The following is a 24061-nucleotide window of genomic DNA, read 5'->3' as shown; positions in this document are numbered from 1 at the left end:
CTAAATGTTTAGAAATTATTTTTAAAAATTCTTTGTAATATTTTTTTTATTTGTAAGAACCCTGCAACAATGCATTTTCATTAAAGTTTGAGCTTTTAAGGCTGACTGTTTCTCTTCTTTAACAACAACAAATGATGTATCTATATATATTATATATATAAATATAATGTATTTACATATATGTATAAATATATATATAAATGTAAAAATATATATAGTATATAAAAGCTACTTAGACACCTCTAAAAGGAATAGAAATCATTGCCATGTGGGCGTCGTCGACCTCACCAAGATGGCGTCGCGCTCCGCTACCGTCGGCCAGACTTCTAAAACGGGCGTGTCTCCTCTAGTGATATAACTCTTTGGAGGGGACGCACTTTGGGACGCTTCGCGCATGCGCATTGTAAAGTTGTCATTGTATAGTTCCCGGAAGTGCATGTCTGCACGTGCTGGAAACCTTGAAAGAAGTCAAATGTTCGTCCCGGCGGTTGTTGCTGCAGACGAGCCGCAGTAACGATGACGATGAGAAACATATTGTAAGTACCGAGTGTCCGCGGGCCCGAGGCCCGGAGCGCCGCTGCCCCCCTCCGCGCGCGGGTCTCGTCCTAGCCTCCTGTTCCTCCTGAGCTACAGCCCTGCTTCTGGAGTCACTGCTCACCTGCATCAGGTGTGTTCAGTCCATCACAAACTGGACTCATTCAATACAGCTAACCGGGAAATCCGCAGGGCGCTAGCTCACGAGCTGACAAGTTAGCTTGCGTTAACTCGTGTTAGCTTCGATTAGCCCCGCTTAATCGATTAGAAAATAGCTCAGATTATCCGGAGTTTCCTTATTTAGTTATGAGGTCGTTACTTGTAAGGCTTCATTACGAACTCGCTTCTCTTTTAAAGCCCCCGGCCGGCAGTGAGGCGGCTAGCATTAGCCAGCTATGCTAAAAACAATGCGCGTTCACGTCTCCCGGGGTGGTTACAATCAACACCGGTTCATCACACGCACGCGGACAGGTGAGAGTCCACCGAGCTCAGACTGCAGAATCACCATGGAAACGGGTCAGATGTTAGAGTCGTGTGTGTCAAACTGCTGCTGAAGGGGAAGCTGGGTGATTGATCTCATTGATTATGAATGAGATCAATCATTAGGGCTGAACTGATTAATCCATGAATTGATTCGTCCAACCAGATCGATCTGAGGTCAAGTTGTGAATCTCATCCACTGTATCGTATAGAATCAATTCAAAATGAAATAATGAAGCATGGCAGGTCAAGTGTTGGCCAGCGTCACCGTCAGCCTAACCAAGCTTCCTGCCAACGGTAACGTCGGCTCCGTCTCTCTTCCCAGCGTTCCCATTTATCAGCTGGGAAACCCTCAGCTGAGGATCTTCAGACCCAACTGGTTTCTGACCCTGGTGAGGCCGGGAAAAGAGCAGCCTCCGGACACGGCCCAGTTCCGGGTCCCGATGGAGTAAGTTCCTGATATATTCCTGACTCTGACTCACTGAAATGACTAACGGGATGAAGATGCTGCAGCGCTTTCAAACGGAACAGGAAAAAGGAGTAGAAATGACCGGTTCTGGTCACAGGTCATCGTTGGCCTCTTTTCATTTCAGTCAGCGTTCCTCTGCAGAGAACATGCAGAACTACTCCAGAACAACCTCCAGGTTAAAGCAGAATTCATGTTTTACATCAAACAACCGCGTAAATAACAGTCTTTATTATTAAAGCTCCACCTGAGCAACACCTTCAAACGTCAGACTATTTCCTGAACTGGACACACAGAGGTCATGAGGTCATGAGGTCGTGAGGTCGTGAGGTCTGTCTGGGTTCCTATTTGAATAGAAATCTTCTTTTGTTGCTCATCAGCAGAGCTGGAATACCTACAGGTGTCTTCTGCTAGCAGAAGCCCTTTCCTCGTTTCTTCTCCTCTGTTTGGACGGACTGCAGATTCCCTTTGAAAGGTTTGAAGTGACTCCATCGTGGGAGTGGGCTGGAACCCCGGATATTTGTCACCTCTTCTAGAAATCTGAGAGCTGATATTTGGGATGTCTGAGATCGCTGATTCACAGCAGTGTAGTAAAAATATGTAAGCTAAGCAAACAGAATCAATTTAAACTCTGAATGAAAAAACCGTGGAGAACATTTTCATTTTGTTCTTATATGATCCAAAGCAACAGCGATGGTTTTGTTTCCTGCTCAATAGAGGGGGCCAAAATGGTAAAAAAAAAGGCTGCACGGGGGGGGGGCAGTGGTTAGCACTCTTGCCTCACAGCAAGTAGGTCCTGGTTCAAGTCCTGGCTGGAACCAGAACACCAATGGGGGGGGGGGCTTTCTGTGTGGAGTCTGCATGTTCTCCTGTGCATGCGTGCGTTTTCTCCGGGGACTTCCTCCCACCGTCCATAAACCTGCTGCATAGCTTCATCAGTTGCTCTAAATTGCCCCCTGGGTGAATGTGAGAGTGAATGGGTGTGTGATTGTGGCCCTGAGACAGACTGGTGACCTGTCCAGGATGACCCCTGCCTTTGCCCACGAGGTACCGGGATAGGCTCCAGCAGCCCCGTGACCCCGAAAAGGAACAAATGTTTAGATGATTGAAGGAAAAAGAATAAAATCTTTTTTCATTCCAAATGTTATTTTCGATTTTAAGCAATTTGTTTTCCTTTCTTTTCGTTCTGCTTTTATTTTCTTTAACAAAAATCACAAATGCTAAAATATATTTAAGAAAAACTATTTTATCTGATCAAATCTTTTGGAAATGGTCTCTGACACAAAGTTCTACTATATCCAAGGTGTAAAAAAGTTTGCAGATCAAAGCAGCAGATGTTTGGTGAGATACCGCTAGCTGGACCGTCTCATAAAGACAAACACTAGAACGACTCGGCAGAACATTTCTGGTAGAAACGGCTGGAAACGGATTCAGCTGTTGATGGTTTGATGCTCCAAGTTTGAAGTCACAACCTCAGAGACCAAAATCTCATTTATGACACACCAGACAAGCTGGTAGATAGAAGAAAACCTACCAACCGACTGATTATTATTTTACAAATTAAACTGGGGGGTTTCCAGAAAGCAGGTTCTGCTAGCTCCCACGGTAAGTTTGAGGCTAAGGAAGTTGATAACCTCAGCTTTTGGTTCCAGAAATGGAGGTATGTTTCACGGTAGGTCAAGTTACCATGGCAACTCATGCTCTGAACATAACCTGGTCTGGAGCAGGTTTAGTTGAAGGTTAGTTTGTTTACAGAGAGGTGAAGCAGCATGGCGTGTCCATTTGAAGATGATTTAGTGGATGAAGAAGCTCAGATAATACTTTTTCCACCATGAGAGGGTGATAAGACCATATATGGATGTTGGAAAGATAAACTTTATACTTTGATCTAACTTCATTATTTGCTTCAGTTAAAATAAATCATTTTTTTGTTAAGTCACCTTAAAAATAACACGTAGTTTTCAGACAGTTATTTTACTTTCATTCAAATTAATTCAATTAAGTAGGTGTAACTTTGGTGCTGCTGTTAGATCGGCACCACAAGGGATTGTGGGATACCATTCCCTTTGCCTGTCTGGACGGATTTGGGTTTAAGTGTGGCTTTTTGACCAAATGTGTTTAGTTGTTCAGCTGTTTTACTGTGTTTTGCCATGTTTTGCTGAGTTATTTTGTCCTACTGTGCTTACGTCTCTGCACCATGAGTAAGAGTGAATGAGAGGATGATGAGTTTATATAGCACACCTACCGATTATTCGTGTAATGACAAAGACAGAGAATTCTTTAATGAATTTGAGCGCAATGTGCATTTTTTCCCCGTCCTTTCTATTGTTATAAAAATGAGCATATCTGCCGGCTCATACTTAGACATATGAGAAGTCAAGAAATATAATTAATTAAGATGGAAAAAATATTAATTGAATTGGAGTAATATGACATTTAGTTTGATAAATATGTAAAGTTGAGTTGTATAAACAATTATTGAGTTTTATAGACGTAAGAAATTAGGTTGATTAAATTTAACTCAATTATTTGTTACCAATAGAAGTATTTAATTTAAGGTGGCAAAATTGGATAAGTTATATATATATATATATATATGCGTCACAAGGAAAATGGAAATAAGATCAGAAACTTGTGCGTTTACTTTGTTCTTTTTCTCCAAGCAGAAACTCTTTCTTCTGATGATGCAGCTGTTTTACTTTTTTGATGGACGTATAATCTTCACACGCCATCATTAAAATCTTAGACTCCGTCTCACTGAAGTGTAGCGCTCTCTTTGGTTCTCCGCGCGTTTCCATGGTGACTCCGGAAATCTGCGATCTATTGAGAATGTCTTTATGTACCTTCCGTGCACGAGCATTAACCCAGGGTTACATAAGTCGAGCGTAATTACGCTAACTCATATCCGGTCTTCTGGAACCGACATACCCAGAGTAAGCAAGTTCAGGTGGATTTCAGCCAGAGTTCAGGGTTAAAGTCAGGCTAGTTTAAACATGCTCCCTGGAATACCCCCCTGATGTTATGTTAAATGCAAACAAAGAGGAAGTCACAACAAAATGAAAACATCACTTAAAAACAAAAGTTTTTTTCTGAGGAACTCCTAGTCAATCTTTGTTTTCTGCCTTTAATGTTTCCACGCTGTCTGTAAAATGTTTAGTACTAATAAAGTTGCAAACAAAGTGCCTCTTATTATTTTTTATAAAAAATGCTTTTATAAATGTTTTTTGAATTCATTCTGTTGCATTTTCCCACCACGTCTTACAGTTAAACTATAGACTGACTTTAAACCGGTCTGTGATCACATGAAGGCGACACATGGAACAGCTCGTTAGGATAGCATTTAACATCGTAGCAAGATAGCATTGTAGCATGATAGAATCGTAGCATTTAGCATCGTAGCATTTAGCACAATGGTATCGTAGCATTTAGCATTGTAGCATGATAGTATTGTAGCTTGATAGCATCATAGCATTTAGCATTGTAGCATGATAGCATCGTAGCATTTAGCATTGTAGTATTTAGCACGATGGTATTGTAGCATTTGGCATTGTAGCTTGATAGCATTGTAGCATTTAGCATGATGGTATCGTAGCATTTAGCACGATGGTATCGTAGTATGATAGCATTGTAGCATGATAGAATCGTAGCATTTAGCATCGTAGCATTTAGCACGATGGTATCGTAGCATTTAGCATTGTAGCATGATAGTATTGTACCTTGATAACATCATAGCATTTAGCATTGTAGCATTTAGCATTGTAGCATTTAGCATGATGGTATCGTAGCATTTAGCATGATGGTATCGTAGTATGATAGCATTGTAGCATGATAGAATCGTAGCATTTAGCATCGTAGCATTTAGCACGATGGTATCGTAGCATTTAGCATTGTAGCATGATAGCATCGTAGCATTTAGCATCATATCATTTAGGATTGTAGTATTTAACAACAGATTCCAATTACAGTGATCCCTCGCTATAACGCGGTTTACTTTTCACGGTTTCGCTACTTCACGGATTTGCATCGTGCATTGTGTTCTGCATTCTCTTGATGGTGGCATGTCGGTGTATAAGGATATTTTTGCAAAGAAGAAAAAAGAGGGACAGCAACTGCCAATCATGTTGTTCTCCTGAACAAACACAGCTGCACTGCGGGCTTCAAAAGAAGAAAACACTGCAGAGCGGAGTCAGGATGCAGCGGCTCAGTCTGAAGAGCAGTAAAATACAGCTGAGTCACTATTTGTCCCACTGTACTTTGTATTTTTTTCATAATCATTTTAAATTTTCTCCCGTTTAATACAACTACTCGGTCGCGGTGGGCGGGGCTAATCTCTGCAATTTGAAGCCTTCTGTTCACATTGATGATTAAAATTATTTGACAGTACAGTACGAAAGTTATTTGTTGAAAATAAAAACTTTCTAAAGTACTTTGATTTATTAAACAAATGCTTGAGCCTGTAAAAGGGTTTGTTCTTTCTTTTCAATGTATAATACAGGATTTAATTGTATAATAATTGAAAAAAAATAAAGGTTTCTACTTCACGGATTTTGCCTATCACAGGTTCTTTTTGGAACGTAACCCCCGCGAAAAACGAGGGTTTACCGTGATTGATTAAATCTTTAATTGCCCAGACCAACTGCTGACGTTTACCAGGAAGCAAAACTCAAGTGGGACATAATTTAACCTGATAAATAGCATTTCTTTCTTTCTAAATCTCCGTTGGGATTGTTTTGTTGTCATCTCCTGCTCTAAGCAAAGTTATAAATGAGGATCAAATACATTTCATTTAAATACATCTGGTGTAAAGACAAACACACAGCAACTGTTCAAGCATGATTCTGTAAATGATTGAATCATATCTCCCCCTAAGTAAGTTACTGATGTGGCGATCACCATGGGGTAACGTCTTTCTGTCAGCAGGACACGACACATAAACATGGCTGATGTTGTGGAGCATTTATCCTCACAATTCTGCTAACAGAAGATCGATGACCAGAAGACGGTAATGAAGATGCAGCAACAGAACTACTAGAAAACCTCCAGAGTCCTTTACTCTGACAGTTTCCACAGATAGCTGTACTCTGAAAAAGAAAAGCTTCACTTAAACTTTTTACTGAAGTGACTGTAGTGCACTTGATCTGTTTAGTTTATAGTTATTCTGTTTTCTAGAGTCATAATTGTGTGAAGAAGATTTTTACTGCATTCTAGTAGATTCATAAAGATTGAGAATCAGTGATCTCAGATGTCGTAAATATTTGTACTCGGATACTCGTTACAGCGCTACGACTGATTCTGATCAAAAGTTTGTGTTAACTGTTGCACATAAGATGAAAGGCGGAGCCAAACCTTGATGCCGGTGTGACTGGTGTATTGGCGGAGTGGCAGCTTTCTTGGAGGACGTCCCTTCCTGGACGTGGCGTTCCTCGCTAGAGCTGAGCTGGCTTAGTGTCGGCGTTTTGTCCCAATCACACGCTGTTTTGTTGAGCTGTTGATGTGTGACGTGTATGTACACACCCACAAACAACTGCTTCTCCGCTGTGAAGCTCTGGCCTACAAATCCCAGCATGCTATGGGACTTGTTAGGAAGGCTCCTTCTAAAACATTTCCTCTGTGAAGAGCAACACACTGTGATGGTTCTGCTGGTCCAGCCGTAGAGAACCTTCCGTTCTGGACCAAAGTTGGTTTTTGTTCAAGTCTCACCGCTGAAGAATTCAGCCAACCTTACTTGTAGTTCTGTATTTCTGCCACAAGAGGGCGTGAGAGCTTCAAAGATGGAGGCATCTTCATCAGTGTAGACCAGGAGGTGAGGAGAGGACTTTGACTTATTAGTGAGAAGTCATGGTTTGGCTTGACAAACATGCTGAGGAGCTGCTCTGTGCTGCCTTTCTGCAGATTCTGTCATGTGACCAACACGGGTGGCAGGTGTCTGATGCCCACACGGCTTTTCTGTGACTCTGCAGAGCAAAGTTAAAGAAGGTAAAGTACCTTTAGTGTCTGCTCTGAAAAGCCACAGAAAAGCCACAGAAAAGAGAACGGCAGAGGCCCTTTGCCAGAAACTGGAATGGAAGAATTTTTTTCCTGTTGAGGTAACTGAGGTTAACGGTTCTCTTCAGGCTAGAAGAGGCCCACAGACACACGGAGGAGGAGGAGGAGGATGGAAGTTTGCAGTCCTTCATCTGTGTGTCTCTGGTGGGGTTTGGAGCATAATCTGTTCATCCAGGTGCTTCGCCTCCCACTCTGATTTTTGCCTCTTCTCTGCCAAACTCCTATGGTGCTTATGTAATTGTGTGTGTGTGTGTGGGTGCGGTAGTTGTGAGGATGGTGTGTGTTTGTAAGGGTGTGTTGGGGTTATTGTTTCTGCTAGTCTTTGATGCTCGTCAGAAGTCGATTGATCCACTTCTCTGAAACCAGCGTGGGCTCCAGCTGTTCTCCCGCTCTTTCACAAACCTTGTAGTGATGTCACTCCCACAGAGACGACACCGAGCACACGTCACTCCCACAGAGACGACACCGAGCACACGTCACTCCCACAGAGACGACACCAAGCACACGTCACTCCCACAGAGACGACACCGAGCACACGTCACTCCCACAGAGACGACACCGAGCACACGTCACTCCCACAGAGACGACACCGAGCACACGTCACTCCCACAGAGGCAACGACACCGAGCACACGTCACTCCCACAGAGGCAACGACACCGAGCACACGTCACTCCCACAGAGGCAACGACATCGAGCACACGTCACTCCCACAGAGACGACACCGAGCACACGTCACTCCCACAGAGACGACACCGAGCACACGTCACTCCCACAGAGGCAACGACACCGAGCACACGTCACTCCCACAGAGGCAACGACACCGAGCACACGTCACTCCCACAGAGGCAACGACACCGAGCACACGTCACTCCCACAGAGACGACACCGAACACACCATACTCCCACAGAGGCAACAACATCGAGCACACGTCACTCCCACAGAGACGACACCGAACACACCATACTCCCACAGAGGCAACGACACCGAGCACACGTCACTCCCACAGAGACGACACCGAACACACCATACTCCCACAGAGGCAACGACATCGAGCACACGTCACTCCCACAGAGACGACACCGAGCACACGTCACTCCCACAGAGACGACACAGAGCACACGTCACTCCCACAGAGACGACACCGAGCACACGTCACTCCCACAGAGGCAACGACACCGAGCACACGTCACTCCCACAGAGACGACACCGAACACACCATACTCCCACAGAGGCAACGACACCGAGCACACGTCACTCCCACAGAGACGACACTGCGCACACGTTACTCCCACAGAGACGACACCGAGCACACGTCACTCCCACAGAGACGACACCGAGCACACGTCACTCCCACAGAGGCAACGACACCGAGCACACGTCACTCCCACAGAGACGACACCGAGCACACGTCACTTCCACAGAGGCAACGACATCGAGCACACGTCACTCCCACAGAGACGACACCGAGCACACGTCACTCCCACAGAGGCGACGACACCGAGCACACGTCACTCCCACAGAGACGACGACACCGAGCACACGTCACTCCCACAGAGACGACACCGAGCACACGTCACTCCCACAGAGACGACACTGTGCACACGTCACTCCCACAGAGACGACGACACCGAGCACACGTCACTCCCACAGAGACGACACTGTGCACACGTCACTCCCACAGAGACGACACCGAGCACACGTCACTCCCACAGAGACGACGACACCGAGCACACGTCACTCCCACAGAGACGACACCGAGCACACGTCACTCCCACAGAGACGACACCAAGCACACGTCACTCCCACAGAGACGACACCGAGCACACGTCACTCCCACAGAGACGACACCGAGCACACGTCACTCCCACAGAGGCAACGACACCGAGCACACGTCACTCCCACAGAGACGACAACGAGCACACGTCACTCCCACAGAGGCAATGACACCGAGCACACGTCACTCCCACAGAGACGACAACGAGCACACGTCACTCCCACAGAGACGACACCGAGCACACGTCACTCCCACAGAGACGACGACACCGAGCACACGTCACTCCCACAGAGACGACAACGAGCACACGTCACTCCCACAGAGGCAATGACACCGAGCACATGTCACTCCCACAGAGACGACAACGAGCACACGTCACTCCCACAGAGACGACACCGAGCACACGTCACTCCCACAGAGACGACACCGAGCACACGTCACTCCCACAGAGACGACGACACCGAGCACACGTCACTCCCACAGAGACGACAACGAGCACACGTCACTCCCACAGAGACGACACCGAGCACATGTCACTCCCACAGAGACGACAACGAGCACACGTCACTTCCACGGAGGCAACGACACCGAGCACACGTCACTCCCACAGCGGCTCATCCATCAGCCTGAATCACTCTGGCACACTTAGCATTCCTGCTGGTAGGCGGTGTAAGTGTGGGCACTGTCTTGAGTCGGAGCTTCTGTTAATTCTGGCACCGGTGGGACCGTTTCGTGCGGTGGCCTTCATCTTGGGGACACTGAAGTTTTCCCACACACACACACACAACAGCAGAAGCATCCAGTCCTGCTTTGCTGGTTGTTGCTTTTTCCTCATCTTTTGCTCCGAATCCAAAGTCTCTTAGTCCGGGGCACCAGAGCGGTGTTCCTCTCACGGTTCTCTTACTGTCTGATTGATAAAAGTAGGATTGTGTTCCTGAACGTTTGTGCTGCAGAAGTATTTAACATGCTGTCAAATATCAAAGGTGTACAGTCAGCAGGTAAAGGAGCTCCAACCCCCCCAGCTGGAGACCCCCCATCAGAATTCCTCGACCCTGATCCGATTCAGAGTCCTTTGATTTTCAGGATCTGCAGATACCGAGTCCCGATCCAATATCTACACACGTATACGGTAGCAAAGGGGTTGGTCTCTAGTTTGATAGGATTCTCCTCCTTTTATCGTTAAACACTTTAACATGGCGTCTGGGAAATAGCTTCAACTATCCAGTAAAAATAGTTGAAAATGGGTCAGAATTAGTCGTGTGAGAACAGCTGGTGATTGAAGCTTTCAGATCTTCAGAATATTTTTGATCATGTGACTCATTTCTGTATTAAAAATGACTTTTTTCTAAAATCCTGGTATGTAGCCTGATTAGGAGTTTTCATGACCCTCTCATATCAGTGTAACCATTTGTCAGATCAGTTTTAGTTTTATTCACCTTTCCCTACAGCCCGCCCTTCTCAGCGTCTCACTGCCGTCTGTCGGCAGCATGGCGAGCGCCGTCCAGAATACTGCTATGTATACTAACTATATAGTGTATATATTTGAAAATCTTGGGTTTTCTAAGATGCTTTTCTAAAAGAGGAGATCCTGAGGTGCATCCATGCCAAGTCTGGTGCTTGTACCACAAAATGTAGGATTGTCTTGGTAACCGGCTTCACTACAAGGAATTTATTTGAAATATAACGCGCTGATCCAAAAAAGAGAGAAATAAAAATCCAATTCCTGACTAATGGAGTCAGAAATGATGTGATCAAACCTGATTTCTGATCATGTGACACGGACGTCCCTGCTCAAAGCCACATTTCATTCGTTCTCTCTCTGTTCTCCAGAGGTTCTCCAGAGGTTCTCCAGAGGTTCTCCAGAGGTTCTCCAGGGCCTCCTGAGGATCTTTCCTTTCGTTATTTATCAGCCTTAAATCTAAGCCATACCTGAAATCCTATACTGCAGCTGGTTTCTGTCCCGGAACGTCCTTTTTTCCGTGGAAGTGTCAGGTTTCTGCTGCCCTCTTTAACACCGTTTTTGTGTCATCTTCATACTTGGAGGGAGGACTTGTGTGCAGGCGTCGTCTGTGTAGAAGGGAGAATTCAGGCACATTGCTGATGCCTCAGTCCACCTGATTATAGTTTTGCTAACAATGAGCAGCGGCTTTCTTTTGACTTCATCCACACAATGCATAATTCTCCTATTTCATTTTCACCACAAAGCCGCTCTCACACAGTGTACTTTGATGTTGTGCGCATGTTCGCTGCACGTTTGTTCATCTGTGTTTTTACATGGCTGGCTGACAGGCAAACTCTGGAAAGCTGACTTAATCATCTGTTTGCCAATTCCACAGCATTTTAGTCTAGCCGATGCTTCAAGACCTTAACCAAACCGAAAGTTGGTTGTTGTCATGTTTACTTGAGCTTTTATTCTTTAGACTTTATCTCAACATTACAGACAGCCAGGTTTGTGGGCATTTCTAGTGCCCATGTCAATAAATGTCAAAGTCCCACTCCGATCATCTTCTGATTTATTCCCAAAGCATTCCCAGTAGTCGTTTCATTGTGAATAGGCTCCTTTTACCATTTAGCGCTGCAACAGAAACAGCAGCAGCATCAGGTCCATCCATCCGTCCAGTTCTGATCCAGATTCCAGCTCAGACCAGGAAAACAGAGACGTTCATGGATCCGTTGGTCTGCAGGTGGACGATCAGAAAGGGGCGGAGCTGGGAGCGATCTGCTTTTTTTCATCTACTCCTGATTCACAGTGAGTTTAATAAAGACATACTTGAGACAGTTTTAGTCTTAATTGTCTTTATCTGTGTCCTCCATTATGGGAAAAATGCCACAAGAATAAAAAAATAGACCAAAAACATGATTCTTATTAGTCTGTTCGTGTGTTCACGAACTCCTAACACTCCAGCTATCTGAGAACTCAGACATTTGGGAAGTAACCGTCACTCCAAAGTTTTTCTTTTGCAGAGGAACACAGATTGCAGCTGAGAGCCTCTTGTGATGGACGTCTTTTTCTTTTACGATGGGGGTTGTTTGTTACTCTGCGTTAATACAAACCCCTTTTGTAATAAATGTGAACCTTAACCTTAACAAATTTCCCACGTGTGGGATCAATAAAGTATCTCTGATTCTTAAGGCCCGTACACACCGGGACGAATATTCGCCAGGCGTTATTCGCCAGCGTTTTTCGCCACGTTTTTTGTGTTCACACCCAGGCGATTTTCGCTGACGATGAGTGGAGTGAACATGCAATTTCATTCCCTGACATTAGATGGCACTTAATGTAAAACAGAAATACTCCTGTACACAAGGTGGCGCTGCGCAACTTTACGCTTCTTAAAGTCGCTTTTCACTCAGAAGAAGAGAGCAAGGATTTACGCGCTTGTCAGAATCAAACAAAGAAAACATGAATATTTCAAGCACCAGTAGCTCCAACTGGTGCTTGGTTCGGGGATATTTTAGAATGTCCGTCATTATTTCTTCACGGCAGTGTAGACGCTACTTGGCGTCTATCTTCTTCGCTGGTATGTGTGCTCAGCAAGGCAGTTTTGTGTTTGAGCGCCCCCAAGTGGTGTTTTACTGTAACTTCAGAAGCTCCAGACACGTGAGCAAAAGCGCCATTCTCATTGGTCGAGTAGATTTCGACGCGACGCGTCGAAAAAAAAAAACGAACCCGAGGCGTTATTTTTTTTTGACGCTTTAACGCGTGGCGTTTTTTCGCGTCGGTGTGCACACTCTCGTTGGTGCCCTTTGTTTAGTCACGAGGCGTTAAACGTCGGCGAAAATCGCCGGCGAAATTCGTCCCGGTGTGAACAGGCCTTTATTCAGCGGACACCACAGACCGGTGGGGGCCCCCCGACAGGGCCCAGGGAAGGCGAACAAGACGACAGGGCTCCAGTTGCTATTGGCAACAATGGAACATTTTTGGGGTGGCCCGGTGCCCTTCCATAGGGAACCCTGCCCACGCCCCCGAAAACACAGGCCCCCCACCTCAGATGTTATGGACTCCCCCACCACACAGAAAGTGAGCCGCCAGATATGGATTGTACAGGAACACCCAAGCCGCCGGCCTATCCAGCCCAGGGGCCTCATTTCTAAAACTTTGCGTAGGATTTGCGTCAGAAGTGGCGTACGGATGAAACATAGGACGTGCGTACGCACAGAAATATTCGGATTTATAAAACCGTGCGCACGCACATCCTACGCATCTTTCCCTTAATAAATCACAACCAATTCTAAATGCAGCGCAGCTTTTGCGGCTTCATGACACGCCCATAGTTGCCCATAAATAGTCCGTGAAACGCCCACAAATGAATATTCATTGATTGTGAAACCATGGCAAACACGGAGAGGAAATCAAAAAAACGTAACTTCACTCAATGTGAAGTAGAAGTTATCGTTGGCGAGGTGGAAAAGAAGAGAAAAGTGTTGTTTGGAGGGCACAGTGTGGGCATTACTAATGCCAAAAAGGCACGTGAGCGGCAAACGGTGGCAGACGGCGTAAATGCTGCAGCCTCACAACCTTGGACCGTGGCCGAAATAAAAAAGAAATTGTCGGACATCGAAGTCAGGGGGGAAAGACGTCTAGCGCTGCATCGCCAGAGTGTCTCTGCCACGGGGGGGGGGGACCGGAGCTGACCCCTCTGGAAGACAGACTGGCGGCAATTATTGGGGAATCCCTTAGTGGAGCGGTGACTGAGGCGGAGGGGGACACGACGCGCCAGATGCACCGGGTGACACCCCCCCAAAAGCTCCAACAGGACGGCTGGAGGAAGTGGGAACCGGCTCATGAGCCAGTCGTCCTCGTTTGCCAGCAAGTCTTCTTGCTGTCTAAAGATGCGTTCACTCTGAATTCTTCCATTTGCCACATCTTCTATTAAGAGCGCCAGATCAGCCATTGTGCGTCATTACGCATTGTGATGGGGCATTTTATTTCCCTCCATTTAATTACATCTGACAAGCTACAGATGTCGGTAATAATCCACGTGGAAATGGGAAATTGATCAGCAAATGTAATTTCTTGTTGCTTTCTGAATGGTTGAGACATACGCCATACATTGTTTTATCAAAAATAAAACAAACTAAAGGCATATGCATGAATACCATAATTCTGTAGCTTATGAAGAAATGTTTTACTATGAAAACAACTTTCCCCAGTGGACAATTAATGCATCTGTCCGTCCGCACGCCCGCACCTATATCTGCTCCTCCAGACGGACACATTGACGGGAATATCAGTTTTGTACATTATTTCGTTCTGTTAAATATATTATTTATGAGGATGAATTGCACAACATGCCAATATTGCAGAACATTTTTCACTTTTCTTTTTGCAAATAAGTGTTCATTTGAATTTCTGTTGTAATTTTCGTTTGATTTTTTTTTATTTGTTTCACTGCTGATCGATCAAACGGGTGTTGGTGTAGCTGTTAATTGTCAGACTTGCTTTGTGAAGTCTTCATGTTATTTCTGAGAGGCAGGATTGTCATTTTCACTTTCACGTGTTTCTTCCATCTGCCGACGGTGTCGCCGTTTCTCATTTCACCCGTTTTTGTGCGTACGCCTGGGTCAGAGCTTGCGTGAAGGACCGCACATTTTCCCGTCAAGTTTGCTTTTTATAAATCTCACTTATTGCGTAGAGAGTGGCGTACGCCTTCTTTTGTGCGTACGCAACGTTTATAAATGAGGCCCCAGGTCATGGTGGGAGACCAGGTCCAACGTGGGTCCACTCCAAAAGACTCCCAAGTTCTGATGAGGATTTCAGTGAGTCTGAAGAATGGTGGCGTTTTTTTATGCAAACACAAAACCCAAACAAGATTCTGCTGTATTGACGATGGAGACTCCTTCAAAGCTAGTTCATCATGAACGCTGCCCTGTTCATCTTTACAATGAGGTGTTTTGGGTCATGGATCAGCCAAGGAACAGTCGCTGGCTTCTTTACCTGACTGTTCCTGACAAGCCAAACCACACCTCTAATTTCTGATTGGAAAGAAAGTTTTTGTGTCCTTCTTTCAAAGACCTTGTGCTGTGTGTCAGAGCCCGTTGTGTGTCATATTGAAGTGATTGTGTGTGTGTGTCACACTGATAGCACTATTTACCCTACAATGACTCGTCAGTGGAACATGTCATGTGGTTTTCTGTCAGCTTGGAGAAAAACTGTAAAGTTGCTTTTGTCTGTTGTTTAACTTTGTTGGAACCAGATACCCTTTCACCTACTTTCCCATGTATTCAAAGCACAGTTGTAATTGGAGCACCTTAAAATACTGCAAATGATACTAACAATCTCACTGGGGTGGGCGTCGGCTTACGTTTGAGAACAAAAATACGCAGAAGTCATTGCTGGAGAGGGTTAACATATAATACAGCTAATAAAGTTGGGGGGGGGGGGTCGAAACGACCCATTGTTACACCAACCTTTAACGAGGCGTCGCAAGACAACACCACAGATCAATTTGATCCGTACAAGCTCTACTTTCCACTCCAGGACTTATTGTCCGACGCATCACCTTCAACAGTGGAGTTAGAAACGATGATGACAAATTTCCAACATTAAATCTGGAGTCCTTATTTCAAATCTGCTTTTCAACAGCAAGCTATAATTGAACCTGATTGGTCTCCTGTGACGTGTGATGCCCGTCTGAGCTTGATGACTGAGGTTCTCTCACCATCTGGGATGGGGAGTCTTTGGAGCACATGTGTTTGTGTATAAATATCTAGCCGTTGCCGAGGACGGACGCCTTTAACCCTAGCAGTTGCTGAAGGCAGCTTGCAGCATGGATCAGACGAGTCTCTATCCGCAGATGCTGGTCAGATGCGGCGTCACTATTGTCGGCTCAAAGCCCTCTGTCCCAGTTTAGCCTTGTTTACATACAATCTCAGCATATCCTGGCTCAGCTTTCAGCAGGCGGGGCTATTTTGTAGCCATTGGAGTTTGAACATGTTCAGACATGAAACAGCTTTCCAATAGAGGCCTCTCACTGTGGAGCACGGTCGTGGATGTGGCTGTAGAATAAACTTACTCTAACCTGAAACACCAACACTGGCGACACCAACATTGACCTACTGTAACTCCTGGACTGCTTACACCAACGGCACGAATCGGTGGATTTTAGGGGGTTTGGGGCTGCTTTTCTTGTCAGAAATGACATTAAGTAAATGGTTGAAGTGTACGTGTGGACGTTTTTTATTCCATCTTACCCATTGCCGTGGGTACCTCCAGAGTCCAACCCTTGAGGGGAGTTTGGTTCTAGAGCCCAGACTGTATCTGTCTGAACAGGTGATCGGTTCAGGAAACGGAGCCGGTCCAGCTCCACATACGCTGTGAAAATGGAATGCTTAGGTCTTCATGACATTTCTGGGAACTCTGTCACTCATCTGGTGTGGTTTCAGGTTGACGTTCACCATCGAGGACTTTTTTCCATAATGGTGTCCAAGTTCCATATTTAGTGGTACATGGAGAAAAACGAATTCAATTAACAATATATTGTTGTTAACGTTGGGCATAAAATCCATTTTTTCCTTTTTTTTCTTTAATTGTGGATTTAAAAGATGTTTGTTTTTTTGTAATTAAAGAGCATTACATTCAGAAAGAAGACATTCTGTTGGTTTTGATGATAATTGGAAGATTTTTATGCATCCTAATAAACTCGCATTAAATGCCAGAAAAAGTAAGTTTTAGTACCAAATGTGTTTCAAAGGAACCCCCTGTACTCTAATTTCATTCTTTTCTCTCATCAGTAATTTGTTTGTATTTTTTTACAGTTTTATTTTACAAAATAAATCAATGTTTTGACCTTTCATTTGTCTAGCTTTATTACAAACATGACTTTCACAAGTCTAGTTAAGATGATGCCGTTCTTAGCTAAAATCTAAAAATCTGGACATAGTTTCTGCAGAGTGGCAGGAGTTTATCAGAGATTCATCTCTGATATGTGGGCGGGGCCACTGGCACAAAGCAACCCCGCCCCCTTTTCTTTCCTTGTTGCTGAAAAATCTTATTTTGACATCCTTGTCCTGCTAGCTTACAGCCCCCCACACCCCCAACCTAACATTAGCAGTGCAACCAAAATGGCAGCGATATGGTAGATATCCAGCCGTCCGGTTCTGATCCAGATTCCGGCTCATACCAGAACAACAAAGGACAGGGCTCCAGACTGCGAGCAATTGGTCGCATTTTGCGACCAAAATTTGAGAGTGTGCGACTGAATTTTACATCCAGTCGCACATGCGCGACCAGTAAATTTGCCTCCCCCACCCTTCGTATTTTTTATACATTAAACGTGGAAGGGGCACGTTAATGATCAATGAAATGACCAATGAGACGCGAGCGCACACGCACGCAGGCAGGCACACACACTCGCGCACATACTCAAACGCGAGCACGTACACTCGCGTGATGCCTGTCTGTGAGGCGGCCACTGCATGTGAGAAGAATAGGGAAAGCCACTGTGAGTGGCTAAAATGCGTGGAGGGGGCGGGGCCTAGAGATAATCGAGTGCGCGTAAACATCTGTGGGAAGGAAACGGAGACAAATGTCATCACAACCTGATATGTGCGTCTGAACTATGGGTAAGCGAACTATTGATTCGTTATTCAGACCTGCGGCTAGTGTACCAGTGCCAGAGTGTACAGCAGGGGTCTCAAACTCGCGGCCCGCGGGCTATTTGCGGGCCCCAAGATGATATTTTGCGGCCCCCGCCTTAATATGAAGGTTTAATGTTACTGCAGGCCGCCAGTTTGTATGAATGACACTTTTTCATTGTCGTGCGCGGAGCTGACCAACCAATCACAGTGGGGTATATGACTATTGGGGGCGGGACAATGACAGGGTTTGAAAGCAGGAAACCTGACAGCCCCCTCCCTCCCCGGACCACATTAAGGAGTTCCTTACTTTCCTTTAGAACGTATTTATTCGCTCGTAATTTTCTACATACATGCAGTCCGTGCTGAACTTTTCTCTGGGTCGCACAGACCCGGAGGAAGGTTTAGGTTTTGGTTACGGTTACGGCGGCGCATCAAACGGTTATGCACGGCCGTTACGGGAGCACACGGCTCCCGCGGGATTCGGGTCAGCTGAGGAGAATAAATGTCCCACACGTACATGCGTGACAGCTAACGGGGATTGAACTTTAAATATATGCGAGTGACAAGATTTAGTCTGAGACACACTGAAAACACGTTGGGGAAAATGCAACGATAGACGTGTTTGAGATGAACCGGCACATCGCCTGGATCGTTGGGGAAACCGGGGGGCCGGATCTGCAGTGCAGCAAGACTGAAGGAGAACAGGAAGTTGGAGTTGTCCTTAACATTCAATTTAGTTTTAATATTCTTCTAATAATAATAATAATAATACATTTTATTTAAAAGCGCCTTTCAAAACACCCAAGGTCACTGTACAAAGTTAGAGGTAAAACACAATAAAATCAAAAGTTAAAAACAATAAATAAATTGGATTCATTAATAAAATCAGCTGACAGAAAATGAGAAATTGTGTTCCGGAAATGCAAGCTTGAACAGAAAGGTTTTGAGTCTGGATTTGAAGATCAGAAAGGAGTCAGTGTTACGGAGGTCTGGGGGGAGAGAGTTCCAGAGTTGGGGAGCAGAGCGACTGAAGGCACGGCTCCCCATGGTGACCATACGGGCCGGAGGGACAGAGAGCTGAAGGGAGGAAGAAGATCGAAGAGAGCGAGAGGGAGTGTTAACATGGAGGAGATTAGAGAGATAGGAGGGAGCCAGGCTATGGAGGGCTTTAAAAGTGGAGAGAAGGAGCTTGAACTGAATCCTAAAGGCTACTGGAAGCCAGTGCAGCTGCTGGAGAACGGGAGTGATGTGATGGAAGGAGGGGGTTCTGGTGATGATGCGAGCAGCTGAATTCTGGACCAATTGAAGCTTATTTAGAGTTTTGTTGGGAAGACCATAGAGAAGAGCATTACAATAGTCGAGACGAGAAGTGACCAGACTATGAACTAAAATGGAGGCGGAGTGGATGGTAAGGGAGGGGCGGAGTCGATTAATATTACGTAAATGATAGTAGGCTGACCGAGTAATGCTATTGATGTGGGATTGAAATGATAATGTACTATCAAGGATGACACCCAGACTCTTTACTTGAGGGGAGGGGAAAACTGGAGAGGAATCGATGGAAATGTTAAAATTAGGAATTTTGGAAAGGGTGGATTTGGAACCTACGAGGAGTAATTCGGTTTTATCACTGTTAAGTTTGAGGAAGTTTAGGGTGAACCAGGTTTTTATTTCAGACAGGCAGGAGGAGAGGGAGGCAGGTGGAATAGAAGAGTTGGGTTTACTGGACAGATAGAGCTGAGTGTCATCCGCGAAACAATGAAAATCAATGAAAATCAATATTGAATCTCCCCCTTAGTATGATCTGTGTTATTATATATTTTATGATTATTTTAATGTTTTATAATACATGTAGCCTTTTTTAATGAATTGGTATTTTAAATTATTTTAATTAATCACTCCACTACAAAAACCATCAGGACACATGTCCCATAATGCATTGTTTTGTAGTCAATAGGGCAGCTTTCAGTCAGTTCAGTTTCCAGCTGTGTCCGGGTAGGTTTGCCCCTTGCTTCCACCCCTTTCTCGCAATATTTTTGTGATGATTGACAGTTGATGTTGGAGCAAAAACAAAAATATATGTCACACACCAGGTGATCTGCGCAGCGTTGAGTTCACCTGGGTGATCTCAAACACGCTTATTGTGCATCTTGGCTGCACCTATTTGGTGTCACAAAGATAAATTTCCATCAGTTTTCTTTACTTTTTGTACTGTCATGACAGTGATGGTGCTGTCAGTTTACCTTCTTGTTGCATCTTCAAAAGTGCAGAATAAAATGTGACACTGAATTTGAAACAGCTCATTGTAATTTCTGCATCTATTATTAATGTATTTATTAGTAATACAGTGGAAATTAGTAGATATGGTTAGCATGTTGATTTACGGTATGCGCCCCTAAATTTTCTGGTTGCGCCCCTAAAATTTTCAGTTAGGGGCCACTGTGCTCCTAGTGAAAAAAGTTAGTCTGGAGCCCTGAAGGTGTTCATGGACCTGTCTGAGAGTGGATGCATCCTCAGAAATACAGTTTTAATCTTCATTTCCTGTTTATGTGTCCTCCTTCATGACAGAAATGCGACAAGAACATGCTAAAAACACTCAAAACGCCATTTTCATGAGAGTGGATCTTTACTTTTGGAAAGGGTTATTGTGATGCCCCCCCCCAGCCATGACTTGTGTATTGGTGGGGTCCGCTGTGGCAGGGCCGGTTGCAGACGCACCGTGTCAGCGTTTGCGGTGGTTTGATGAATGGAGTGGTAAATATAGGGAGTATTCACAAAATGCTCTCCTCATTAATCAGGATCACTGAACCCTCTGCTAATGATCCACAGGAGACCTGACATTTCCTTAAAGCCTTTTCCTCTCTTCCAGCGGCCTGTCCCTGCTTTCTAGGAAAACCTTCCTCCTTGACTAATGGTTCTGTGCTGGTCTTGTGATCTCCAGCAGCCCGGTCACTCCGCTCTGCTTCACGTCTGCCTCGTCCTCGCAGCAAGGCAGCGGCTCTGTGAGAGATGGCTGCAGATCTGTTGGAAAGCCCGTCTGCTGTCACGTCTTTGGAAACAGATCTTGGTTTGACAGAAGAAAACTGGTGAGCTGGATAAACCAGTAAATCATGAAAGCAGTTCTTTGGGTCCATGAAGGAGCTGAAGCTTTCCTTTTATTCACACCCTTCGTTTCTTTTGCTTAGGCTTTGCATCAGCGTTCGCTTTTGCTTGTTATTCCCATTGAAATCCTAAGCAGAGCCAGACTTTGGGTTATTTTAAAACACCAGCCACAGCAGCGTGTTAGGCCCACAGTTAGCTTCTGAATTCAAGAGGGACAAAAAAAACCAGTTAAAAACAAATGAAGGTATGAAACTATTCAAACTGGTGCAGCCATGGTAGAGCGGTGAACCCCTGACCAGGAACTTCCTGCTCTGCCTGTCCTGGTGGTAATAAGAAAATACATGAAAATGATGCGATTGTCTTCACATTATAATTACTTATAATCATAGTCGTATTTGTACTACTACATACAGTACACACACAGTACACAATCCATTGCACATGATTGTCTTAAAGAGGTTAAGATTATTTGCATGAAAAGTTATGGTTTACTTATTTTTACATAGTTGCATAATCAGGTTTCTGACTTCTATTTAGTTATTTATACTTTATCATTCAAAAATGTAGTTGTCATTAACTGTCATCAGAAAAACTAATTACGCAGCAAATCCCAGAGCCCGTTAATCCCCTCATCTTTACATTGTGAAACAGTAGTTTCTCTGTGTTGACGTGTCCTTCGGTTAGACACTGAACTCCACCGGTTAGTACCATGCATGGCTCCTCCGATGCCATCTGTGTGGGAATGGTGTGTAACGTGTTTTGGACTCTAATGAAGGTAGAAAAGACTACGTTATGCACAGTTTTCTGGAATTCTGCTCCAAGAATGTCTTTGACCACAACATTAATGGCCACTAACTCTTTATCATAGATCCAGTTAGACTCTCTGGGAGAATCTCTGGGATGAACTCGAACACGGAAACATGATTACCATGTAGAACTCTTTAAAACAAATAAACATGATCTCTCCACATTCTCCGTGTCTACCACGCATTGTGAGATAGCGAGTGACACAGACACGCTACATGTAGTGATCTGGCTAAAAACATTAGCTGGTAGCTCCTCCCACACTCGGCCTGCTGCGTTCACAGAGCTCCAATACATAGAAGTTTCGCAGAACTCCAACAGCCACACAGTCCGGTAATATATTTTCATAAGATAATAAGAACTGCCAGACCTACCCTAAAATCACCCAAATTTTGCCTACTCCCCTAAAGCCATTTTAACCCTCAAATTTAGAACCAAAACTTCCCAATCTAGCAACACTGCCGGGAGGACAAAGTGCGCAGAAGAACAGTGAGCACTGACGTCAACGCCCCGCCTCCCCCCTGGAAACGCTGACTGGGATTGAATATTGCTACAGATTTTGCGGGGTGGATGTGAAAACGCAAATGCAATCCCCTCTTTGCATTTTCGCTTTAATTCTGTCACAGAATGAGCGATGTTAAAGAAGAAAATGAAAAAGCAATTTAAAGGACTGACATTTCATTTTAATTTTGAGTCATTTGATGCAGTTAAATTTTGAAAATGAAGAAGCATTTCTGTTAATCCATTTTAATTGTCAAATTAGACATTTCTAAATGAATTATGCTACACATTTACCAGAGAACTTTTTGAAAATGAAATGTCAAATACCATCTTTATCATTTTAATTAAGTGACAGAATAAGCAGTGTTGAGGAAGAACATGAAAAAGCATTTTGGTGAATTGCTTTTACATTTTAATTTGAGTCACAAAAATGCAGCTTCATTTTGAAAATGAAAAAGCATTTCTGGTATTGACTTTTATTTTTAATTACGCTACACAATCGCTTCCATACGATGTAGCACACCAAGCCAGACATCTTTGTGTCATTATGGGCTCAGAACGCCTTTCGAAAACATTTAGAGTTAAAGCAAACTATCAGTTTAAGCTCAGAGAGTAAAGGACTTCTGTCCCAGTAAAGGCTGGCCAGGCTTGATTTTTACTAGACCTCATTATTGAGGGAGGAACTGGTCTACCTAAAAGAATAACCAGAGATGAATCCACTTTTCTGAGCTCTTGAGATCAGAAAAGTGGATGATAGCACTCTGCTTTGTGTTTCTGTGCCAGGGTTCTATTAAAAATAAAGACTGTTTTACTGGTTTATAAAATCTTTATTGGTTGTAGGCCAATGATCTTCCAGGTGACCGTGGTTATCATCATTTCTGTCCCCTTTGGTCAGACTAAATTGAAGATTTTTTCAAAGCCTTTACGGAGAACATATATGAAAATAGTTGGAAGGAACAGACAGATTGGTGCAGTTTATACTGTTTTCTTAATCAAAGTTCAATATCTGTCATCCACGGCTGGTTGATCTGTGCTGATCTGACATTTACCTGTCCTTTTTTTAAACTTTTTTTTTTTTTTACACATTTCCTATGTTGCTTACGTTTCTTCAATATTGATTCATAATGTTGACATGCATTTTTCTTTTGCGGCTTATTTCAGGACCACAGAATTTACAGTCTGTCTGTATCAGTTTGGCCCTTCACCGAGTATCACACAGTTGGTTGGGCTTTCCTAGTATGCCACTGATACTAGACCTCTAGGCTTTGATTGGACCTGTTCAACCTGTTTTAGTGTGGTCTTTAATGCTCTGATGCATTCTGGGGGATTTTTACTATGGTCACTGAACCTCAGTAGTAGCTTCTAGTCTATATTTTTCCTGCCCTGGACCATAGACCAGGCTTGCAGAAGTTCGGATCATGTGGTTACGGTAAGGGTTCCTGTCCAGAACCATTATTCGTTTTTGAAAACATCCCACTGCTGCATTTCAAAACTTACTTTATCAGTATGTGAAGTACAACAGTTCCCGTTTGGACTGCGAGCTTGACCCCAGCTGACCCTGTTCTAAAGGACAGAATAATAGTTTGGACAGCATGGAAAGATATTTCCCTGTTCACGGTGACGGAGCGCCGCAGGCAGGTGTCCGTCTGATATGCAACCGTCTACGGTGTAGGGCTGCTTGCATTTTTGTCAAGGAAACATATGAGGTGATAGAAGACACCACATGCAAGGCAATTTTGACAGACCACAGAATTGCTATCAAGCACTTTGTCT

At 44.4% G+C, this 24061-nt stretch overlaps 1 protein-coding gene across 1 annotated transcript in view; it reads left to right on the top strand.

The window, feature by feature from the left end:
• The first annotated feature begins 394 nt into the window (after positions 1-394).
• Positions 395-24061, top strand: part of mrpl23 (mitochondrial ribosomal protein L23) — a 47576-nt gene continuing 23909 nt past the window's right edge. The window contains exons 1-2 of the mRNA XM_011492939.3: positions 395-536; positions 1340-1462. Coding sequence (XP_011491241.3) covers positions 517-536; positions 1340-1462 — 143 coding nt within the window. The 5' untranslated portion in view covers positions 395-516. The remainder of the gene's footprint in view (positions 537-1339; positions 1463-24061) is intronic.

The sequence above is a fragment of the Oryzias latipes genome, chromosome 6, assembly GCF_002234675.1.
Source record: "Oryzias latipes chromosome 6, ASM223467v1".
Taxonomy (NCBI): domain Eukaryota; kingdom Metazoa; phylum Chordata; class Actinopteri; order Beloniformes; family Adrianichthyidae; genus Oryzias; species Oryzias latipes.
The sequence above is the reverse complement of the archived record's forward strand: the minus strand, read 5'-3'. Positions and strand labels throughout refer to the sequence as shown.